General features: G+C 53.2%; 1 protein-coding gene across 1 annotated transcript; it reads left to right on the top strand.

Moving 5' to 3' along the window:
- The first annotated feature begins 6,399 nt into the window (after positions 1-6,399).
- P2RY6 (pyrimidinergic receptor P2Y, G-protein coupled, 6) lies at positions 6,400-7,461 on the top strand. Its single transcript, XM_009076741.1, has one exon. It carries the CDS (start codon positions 6,400-6,402, stop codon positions 7,390-7,392), a length of 993 nt encoding a protein of 330 aa, XP_009074989.1. The 3' UTR covers positions 7,393-7,461.
- Positions 7,462-10,193: the final 2,732 nt, after the last annotated feature.

Raw genomic sequence — 10,193 nt, 5'->3', positions numbered from 1 at the left:
GCAGGACGAAACGTGTGTGGGTCAGAGCGATCCCGGCAGGAGGAAACGTGTGTGGGTCAGAGTGATCCCGGCAGGACGGGGCTGGGCCGGGCAGGATGGGACCCTGCAGGGTCGGAGTGAACCCGCTGCCGAGTGACACGTCTCTCTGCCGGTAAGTGCCGCGTATGGGGGGGACAGGACAAGGCGAACCAGGGCAGGATGGGACCTGAGTGGGTCAGGGTGAACCGGGCAGGTTGGGGCTGGAAGGACAGAATGGGACTGGACCGGACAGGACGGGGCTGGACCTGGCAGGATGGGATCCAACACGGTCAGACCAAACCAGGCAGGATGGGACCTGAGTGGGTCAGGGTGAACCAGGCAGGTTGGGGCTGGAAGGACAGAATGGGACTGGACCGGACAGGACGGGGCTGGACCTGGCAGGATGGGATCCAACACGGTCAGACCAAACCAGGCAGGATGGAACCTGAGTGGGTTGGAGTGGACCGAGCAGGATGGGAGTGGACCAAGTAGGAAGGAACCCAACAGGGTCAGACCCAGCCGGGCAGGATGAAACCCGAGTGGGCCCGAGTGAACCGGACAGGATGAGTCTGGCCGTCAGGATGAGATCCGAGTGGATCAGAGTGAACCGAGCAGAATCAGACCCCAAAGGGTCAGACTGGACTGGGCTGGATGGGACCTGGCAAGGTAAGGTCAAACTGGGCAGGATGGGGCCAGACTGGGCAGGATTGGACCTGAACAGATTGGATCGAACTGGGCAGAACTGAAGAGGGCAGGGTCAGATCCAGAGGGCATTAATGCTTCAGTTGATCTTTGGGATACTCCCACCCCAAATGTAGCTGCTGGGCTTTGCTCTTAGGGAGGTTTGGCAGCTTTTACCATGGAGCAGGGCTTAAAATCCCACGATGATCCCCATGGCAGGGCTGGAGCAAGGTGAATTCATCCTGGTGTCTCTGCTCCCACGATCTGGGGTGCACCCAGGATGCTCCTGCATCTCTTTGGGCATCCGTAGGGATCAGCCCCATGCCAGTGATGGTGTTGCACACGGAGTGTCCTTAACTCTGCTCAAGGGACCTGCTTTTCCTTGACATCTCTGCTGTGGGTGCAGTAGCCTTTATATACATATATAAATTCCCCTTTTATATATATATATAATATATTTGTACCTATATACATCCAGAGATATAAATATATTCATATACATAAGCATGTCTGCACAGATATGTGTATAGAAGCATAACTATATTTGTATATACATGGATAGAGTTATGTATATACACAAGTGTGAGTCCATGTGCTTGGAGACATGTATTTGTGTATATAGGTATAGACATTTGTATATATGTGTGTATGATTAGAGACATATATTTATATCTCTATACAGAGAAATGTATATGTGTGTGTAGAGCCATATCTATGGTTGTGTATATGTATGAAGGTATATTTATGTAGAGATGTAGAGAGGTATATATGTGCAGAGGTATATTTATGTATAGAGGTGTATATAGGCATAGAGGTATATTTTTATGGAGAGGTGCATGTGCCTGTGTATATGTGTTTAAGCACATGTGGATGTGTTTAAACACATGTAGGTGAACATGTGGCTGTATATGAGCCTATATATGTATGCATATACATGGTTTATATATATGGTCTATATAGACCCAGCTAGAGCCTTAGCTCTGCCAGCTGAGACCAGGCCAACTCATTGCACCTTCTATGTCCCCAGCATCTCCCATTTCCAGCAGGTAAACACTGTTCAGGTTGTTCAGAACATCCCTGAGGTGTAGATTTATGAGATGGGGCACTAAAGCATGGGGAGGTGAAGGGGATCACCCAAGGACAGGGGACATTGGCAGCAGAGCCATCTGATGTAACCAGCGTGACTGTCCTCGTGCTTCATTCCTGCCAGTCCATGTTAAATACTTCAAAATGCCCAATGTTGGCCCAATTTGTGCACATCATTACACCTTCAGGCTTCAGTAAATGGAGATTTGCCTTAAAATGGCCAAGCCTTGATCCTCACCAGGGGGTCCCAGGGTAGATGGGATATATCCATGGGTACCTGAAGATGTTTTGGGACCAGGATGTGGTGGCTTTGGCCAAGTGCCATGCAGAGAGGAAGCATCCCCTTGATCCCCTTTGAAATCTGCTGAGCTGGAACTTTCACTTCCATCCAGCCCAGCTTTCCAGCCCTTCCAGTGAGCCACAAACTATCCCCACCACAGTGGGCAGGACAAACCAAGGAGGGACATTTCCAGGGAAGGATGTCTTCCCCCATATCCTATTCAAGGGCAGCAGCAGCCAAAAGATTTCCCCACTGCATCCACATTGCAGAAGCCCCTTCCTATTAACAGCAGGGTGTTAATTAAAGCTAATTCCACCAGAGAAGGGCTTGCATGAGATGGTTTGAAGGCAAAGGGGCTGGAGGGGGACAAAGCCACACCAGCATGTGCTGGAGGAAGCTTGTGGCTGCTGGGTATTATTTTTAATCTCTTCCCCATCTGGCCACAGAGTAGCTCCACTTCTCTTTCCTAACCCTTGTTCCTCCTTCACAGCCATCTTAAACCCCTGGGATATGGTTGATCCCATCCTCCAGTGCACCTCAACACCGTGGGCACCTCTTTTTTCCCCCCTGCAAATCTTATTTCATGATAGATTTCACCTGGTGCCCATCACCACAGTGTCAGGGCATCCATTTCCCTTCCCTGCAAGTCTCATTTGGTCACAGGTTTCTCCTGATGCCCATCGCTGTGGCATCAGGAGACCCTTTTAGCCCCCTGCAAGTCTTCTTTCACAATGGATTTCACCTGGTGCCCATCACCATGGAGTCAGGGCACCAGGACCAGCTCTCCATAATCCTGTGATGTTGTTTTGGGGTGAAAAAGGGACTTTGGAGATAATCCATATGGTGAGCTGGGAACATGCCCTGGGCACAGCAGCTGGATGAGGCCAAGGGTCTCAGTGTGTTTGCATTAATTGGCTTTGTTAATTGGAAATTGGTTGGTGAGCGCTGACAGGTTGTGATTGGGGGGGGGTTTACGAAATTCTCTGGTGTCTAATAGAGAGGTGGTGTTTGGTGCATACTGGCATATTCCTGGGATTGGGAGGGATTTTTCCTCCTCTCCTCCAGCTTTCCCATCCCTCCCAACCTGGCAGCAGCATCCCATTTCCCTCTTACAAGAGTTTTTTCTCTCATTCACCATTTTTAGAGGGAAATCCCATCATTTTTTGGCTGCTTATTGTCTTTGTGGCTCAGCTCCAGCTGTGTATTCCTTCTGCCACTGCTGGCCTGTGTAGCCTTGGTCATGTCCCTTAGCAACACCCTGCAAACACCCCTCCAAGGGGTGTGTTTTGGGGGAAAAAAGTCTGTTAAAAGGGGGTGTAGGCCACACTGGTTCACTTCAAACACAGTGCCTGTGCCTCGGCTTCCCTTGTGTGACTGCAGCAAGGGGGACCAAGGCAAGTGGAGCATCTTCTTCCTCTTGGTGTCACAGTGCCAGAGGAGTTCCCTGTCCCAACATCTGCCTTGGATGCCCATCCTTGCAAGGAGCCAAAAATGGTGGGGTGAGGGGGTGGGAAAAATGAAAAAAAAACCAAACCAACCAAAATGGGAGAAAACCCCCAAAAATTCATGGGTCTTGTGACACAGCTGGTGGCCTCTGTCAACCACATCCTGGCACCCCCAAGCTGGGTCTGGGGAGTGTCCCCTGCCCTGGTGGCATTTGCCAGCTCTAGATGTCCCTTGGTGTTTGGGTACAACTTGTTTGGGGGTGCAAGGTGGGTGCAGGGGGAAGTGTCTGTGCACATGTGTGGTGGTGTCCATGCCATGTGATGCCCACAGTGCTGTGCCACCCAGGGCAGTGCCCACCCTGCCATCCAGGGTTTCTGTTCCCTCTTTCTCCAGGGATCTGCTATTGGGTGGAAAGGGGAAGCATTGCACAACACAGCAAGCACAGCACCCTGTGGCTGCAGATGTGCCTAAGTGCAGGGCAGAGTGGCAGGTCCCAGCACCTTGTGGCACCCCAGCAGGTAAGATGGGTTCCCCAGGATCCTTTTTGCTGGCCACCTTGTCCCCAGTGTTCTCGGTGGTGTTCCTGTGAGCACACAGGGGATGGCAGAGGCTCCTGTGGGTGCCCAGGAGCTGGATGAGTGCTGCCCCAGCTTTGGGTCCTGGGGAGGTTTGGAGGGACCCAGGGGACAGAACAGTTAACAGCCCTGGAGAACTTATTGGCCTGGAGGTGACAGAGGTGAGTGCTGAGACTGTTTGGAGCTGGGGTGACAATGGGGTGCCAGAGGGGCTCAGGGGGATGCAGGAGGGCTCAGCAGGGTTCAGGAGGGAATAGTGGGATGTTGGGGGTGATGGGAGCTCAGAGAGGTGACACAGGGACTCAGTGGGGTACCGGGGTGCTCAGTAGGGTGCAAGGGGATCAATGGGGGTGCAGAGGGACTCGGTGGGGTACCAGAGGGATAGGAGGCAACAGAAGGGAGTGATTCAGAAGCCCAGACTACTCCAAAATTGGGGGAGCCTTGTGTGTGTCCCCAAGCCTGATCCCACAGCTGGGCTGTGCTCTGGGGATAGGTAAAGCCCCAAAGACCTGAAACGGATCTACCATGGTAGTATGAGCTGGTCCCTGGATTGTGTACCTCCCTGGTACCCTGTGCCCTATGCTCCTGGACAGAGTTTGAGCACCCATTGCCTCAGTTTCCCCTCCCATCCAGCATGGGGACACTGGCCACCCCACTTCCAGGCAAGTTTGCCCCCAGTGTGAGCAGGGGCAAGCAGGTGCTGGCCCTGTGTGACCAGCCAGGGGTGCAGATAGGTCTGGTGGCATCAGAGGGAGTGAGAGGAGGGAGAAGTGGCTCTGCCCATGCCTGCTGTACCCCAGGATCATGTAGGACCCATGGGTTTTGTGGCGAGAGGTTCCGCCTAGTCATATGGCTGGGATCAGGGGTCTCATTGGGCTGTAGGACCACATCTTCCATGCTACTCTCAGCCTCTGGGGAAAGCAGATGGCCTCATGCCCTGCTCAGAGCAGCCCAGAGGCCACGTAGGATGAGTTCTCTTTTAGCTCACAAAGCTGTCACCAGTCCCAATTCTCGGCTGGAAGGAACCACGTGGGTCCTGCTGGACTCCTTCTGAGTGGCATCTCCTGAAACTCGGCCGGATGGATGACTGGCTGAAGGGCTTTGGCACCCCCTGCAGAGGAGCAGGAAGCCCTGCCAGTGGCTAACGGCACACCATGCCGCAATTTCCTTTCCCGGAGTGGGATGAGGGTGGTTTAGCCTTGTGTAAACTTTTCTGTGGGGTGTTAGTGCCGTGGGAAGTGCAGCTGAGATGAAGGTTGTGTTCCGTGTGCCACCACTCCATGCAGTCCCACTTTCTCTGTTTTCACTGTTCTGTTAGACCCCTAAATCCACCATTGTGGCTTAGAATCACAGAATCACAGGATGGAATGGGCTGGAAAGGACCTTAAAGACCATCCAGTTCCAACCCCCTGCCATGGGCAGGGACACCTTCCACCAGACCAGATTGCTCCAAACCAAATCCAACCTGGCCCTGAACACTTTCAGGGGTGGGGCAGCCACAGCTTCTCTGAGCGACCCGTGCCAGTGCTTTACCACACTCACAGGGAGCAATTCCTTCCCAATGTCCCATCTAGCCCTACCTTCTGACAGTGGGAAACCATTCCCCCTTGTCCTGTCCCTCCAGGCTCTTGTCCAAAGTCCCTCTCTTGGAACCCCTTTGGGCACGGGCAGGGGCTCTACAGTTTCCCTGGAGCCTTCTCTTCTCCTGGCTGAACACCCCCAGCTCTCCCAGATTGTCTCCATGGCAGAGGTGCTCCAGCCTTTGAGTATCTCTGTGGCCTCCTCTGGACTCCCTCCAGCAGCTCCACATCCTACTGATGTTGGTGCCTCAGAGCTGGAGGCAGCACTGCAGGTGGGTCCCACCTGAGCTGGGCAGAGGGGCAGAATCTGCCCCTCACCTGCTGCCCATGCTGTGGGATCAGCCGAGCATACAGCAGGGTTCTGGATGCCTGTGCCCATGGCCAGGGCATGTCCATCATCCCCACAATCTGCCCCTCACCTGCTGCCCATGCTGTGGGATCAGCCGAGCATACAGCAGGGTTCTGGATGCCTGTGCCCATGGCCAGGGCATGTCCAGCCTTTCATCCCCACCACACCCAAGTCCTCCTCAGCACTGCTCTCCATCCCTCACTCCTCAGCCTGTGTGGATCCTGGGGGTTGCCCCAACCCACAAAGTCACATAGTGGTCTAGGTTCACCCTGCTAGGGTGTATGTGATACTAGACAGACTTGCCAACTGTCCCCTTTGTCATTCACAGGCACTGCTGAGGGGCCACACCAGCAGAGGGGACATTGACAGTGGGAGAACACCATCATGGCCAACTTTACAACCCTTGTGGATGCTGGGAGGAACTCATGCACCTTCCACGAAGAGTTCAAGCAGGTCCTGTTGCCCCTGGTCTATTCAGTGGTGTTCACGGTGGGATTGCCCTTGAACGCTGTGGTTATAGGGCAGATCTGGGTGGCCCGGAAGGCGCTGAGCCGCAGCATGATCTACATGCTGAACCTGGCCATGGCTGATCTGCTCTACGTCTGCTCCCTCCCTCTCCTCATCTACAACTACACCCAGAAGGATTATTGGCCTTTCGGGGACTTCACCTGCAAATTTGTCCGCTTCCAGTTCTACACCAACCTCCACAGCAGCATCCTCTTCCTCACCTGCATCAGCATCCAGCGCTACCTGGGCATTTGCCACCCCTTGGCCTCATGGCACAAGAAGAAGGGGAAGAAGCTGACATGGCTGGTGTGCGCCGCAGTGTGGTTCATCGTCATTGCCCAGTGCCTGCCCACCTTTGTCTTCGCTTCCACCGGCACCCAGAGGAACCGTACGGTCTGCTACGACCTGAGCCCGCCAGATCGCTCCGCTGCCTACTTCCCCTACGGCATCACCCTCACCGTCACCGGCTTCCTGCTGCCCTTCGCGGCTATCCTCGCCTGCTACTGCAGCATGGCACGGATCCTGTGCCAGAAGGACGAGCTCATCGGCTTGGCAGTGCACAAGAGGAAGGACAAGGCCGTGCGTATGATCATCATTGTGGTCATCGTCTTCTCCATCAGTTTCTTCCCCTTTCACCTCACCAAGACTATCTACCTGATCGTCCGTTCCTCACCTAGAGTGCCCTGCCCAGCTCTGCAGGCCTTTGCCATCGCCTACAAGTGCACGAGGCCCTTTGCCAGCATGAACAGTGTCCTCGACCCCATTCTCTTCTACTTCACCCAGCGCAAGTTCCGTGAGAGTACCCGTTACCTCCTCGACAAGATGAGCACCAAGTGGAGGCACGACCATTGCATCACCTATGGCTCCTAGGTGAGGACAAGAACCACCTCAGTGGCACCAAAGCATGGAGCAGTTTTGGCTCTAAGCTCCACAGAGCAGAGATGGTTTCAGCTGGGGACGTGCTGGAGGACAGGAGGACAGCATCTCCCAAGTTTTCAGCACTTTCATCCCATCTCTGGCCTGCAGTGACAAAGTATTAAACCTATCATGGAACAGATCCAGTGCCCTCTCTCTGGCTCAGTTGCTCAGTTTGGCTGGCTCAGCACCAGGTTTCCTTGGCAGCTGAACCACCACTGCAATGAAAAGCCACTGGTGGACCATGGAGAACATAGTGGGACCATGAAGGACAAAGTCCCTAGTTCAGGACAAGCTGCTGGGGGGAAATTTCTCCCCCTCTCATTTCAGGATTTCCTGATAGGGCCATGCAAAGGCTGGGGAGGGTTTAGTTCAGCTCATACCTGTCTGGGAAACATGGGGCCATGTGTTCCTCCAGGTCAGTGGCACTGACAGTTTTTGATGTCATACTGGGACATTCCTATCCCCCAGTCTCCAGAATGGGGCCACACCAGCAAGAGATGTGGGCCTACTGGTATCACTGGTGCTGCAAAATGGCGAGAGAGAATCCCTGGGAACTGGGGAAGGGGCCATAAAGGCAATTGGGACCCCCATGCTGGATTTCCCAGCCAAGGAAATCATGGGCCATGGGCTTGGTTAGACACAAGCCAGGTGTCTTGTCACCTGCCTGGGGACCTCCAGCATCATCTGTGTCCATGCACCCCAAGTCTGGCCCGTCCTGGTGTCTGTGGTGCCCTGCTGTCACCTCCTAACCAGGATCCACCAGAGCCAGCACACCTAGACACAATGCCTGGAGTTGGGAAACCCATGTCACCGAGCTACTCAGTGTCCTTGGCCATGTCACTGCACATTCCACCTTTGGCTTGGCCTCTCCAATGCTCCAGACTGGGCTGGGGATTGAGCTTTGCTCCCCACAGCCTCTCTTGGGATGCTTCTCCCTCCCAGCAAGGAGGGATTTGCTGTAAGCACGACTAATTGCTTTGCAAGTCTTTAACATATAGGATGTACAGAATAAACCTCCCTCTCCTTTTCAGATGGATGTATACACCCACTATATGCACCTACACAGAATCTATCTGAGCAGGGGAAGGTTTGTGCCCCAGCACAGGTTACTCAGTGCAGAAATTCTCTGTCTGAATAAAATATAGGTAACTATACAGTGTATGTGTGTATAGAATATACATATATATATATACACATATATATATGGATAACTGCAGTTTTCACAGGTTGTTTGTGCATAATAATCAAATCTAAGTTGATTTAAGTCATTTGCTTCTGGTTTCCAGGGATGAGAATCCTCCATTATCTGGAGAAGAAAAGACAGTGTGGAGACCTCATAGCAACCTTCCAGTATTTGAAGGGGATACAGGGAAGCTGGAGAGGAACTCTTTGTGAGGAACTACAGTGATAGGGCAAGGAGTAATGGGGAAAAATTGAAAGAGGGAAAATTTAGATTAGATATTAGGAAGATTTTTCCCGTGAGGGTGATGAGACACTGGCACAGGTTGCCCAGGGAGGTTGTGGCTGCCCCAACCCTGGCAGTGTTCAAAGCCAGGTTGGATAAAGCCTTGAACAACCTTGTCTGGTGGGAGGTGTCCCTGCCCATGGCAGGGGGGTGGGACTAGATGATCTCTAAGTTCCATTCCAATCCCTTAACGTTCAATGATCCCTCCAGCTTGGCTGCCTGCACCTGGCCAAATGTGCAATTCCATCCTTACTTGCTCCTCTTCATCACACAGCATATACCTCAGGTACTTAGCCACCCAAGGACCTCTCCAGCATCCTGTGTTGATGGTCCCAGTGTGTCTCCTTGCTGTTGTGAGGATGAGGAGGGTGTCCAGAGTGGTCATGCGCTCCTGGATGATACGCAAAGATCTCAGCATCACAGCTGGGCTGGAACAGAGGATGATCCTGTGATGATGTTAGCTCTGTGGCAGAATTAGCACAAACCACCTGTTTTTGCAGAAGCAGTGGCCATTGGCCATGTCCTGATGGGGAGGACCATGCACAGCAACAGCATTATGTTGGGGCACAGAATGTGATGGAGGAGGCAAAGGCAGCCTCATGCTTTCCCTTGAGTGGAGTTCACCCATGACAAAATCCCCTCTGATGTATTTTTGGGGCAAAATGCCGGAGAGGCTGCAAGAGCAGTGGTTGGTGGGGCAATCCCAGCCTGGAGTACTCATCTCTTCCCAGACCTTCCGAGGAAGGTGACAGGGTGGAAGGCACCAGGCCACACCATCCCGACCCAGGAGAGGGCGCAAAACATTTAGATTTGGAGAAATCCAACTGGGTCTGTGGGTGCCCACCCGGCTCCAGGGAGGAATGGAGGAGCCCTGCTCCATCACAGCACCGTGTCTGGATAGCACCCACGGGACAAGGTGGCTGGACAAAATGTGACCACAAGAAAGTTCTGAGGAGATAAAAATGAAGCAGCTTCCAAAAAGATTGGTGGTGGCTGCAGGGACTGCATGGGCTCAGGTGGTGACATCCATCGGTCCCAGGATGACGTTCCTGATTCTGGAATCAGCAATTTTGGATGTTTTGAAGGGTAGGGGAAACACAGAACTCACTTTTGGTCTGACCATGTCCTACCTGGCCTTGGGGTGCTGTCAGCAGTTCCCTTGGTCCCATCATGCCTAGAAGGCAGGGTGATGGGCACCACGGGATGCCTTAGGGATGGAGTGGGTGCTCCAAAACACCTACCATACTTAGAAGATGCTCAAAACCAGCAGCTGAGGAACAGCTCTTAC

Source organism: Acanthisitta chloris, unplaced genomic scaffold (assembly GCF_000695815.1).
Source record: "Acanthisitta chloris isolate BGI_N310 unplaced genomic scaffold, ASM69581v1 scaffold13600, whole genome shotgun sequence".
In the NCBI taxonomy this organism is placed as follows: Eukaryota; Metazoa; Chordata; class Aves; order Passeriformes; family Acanthisittidae; genus Acanthisitta; species Acanthisitta chloris.
This window is presented reverse-complemented; position numbering and strand designations above follow the sequence as displayed.

Coding starts and splice junctions, on each gene's coding strand:
- P2RY6 (XM_009076741.1), top strand. CDS start 6,400: ATGGCCAACTTTACAACCCTTGTGGATGCTGGGAGGAACTCATGCACC.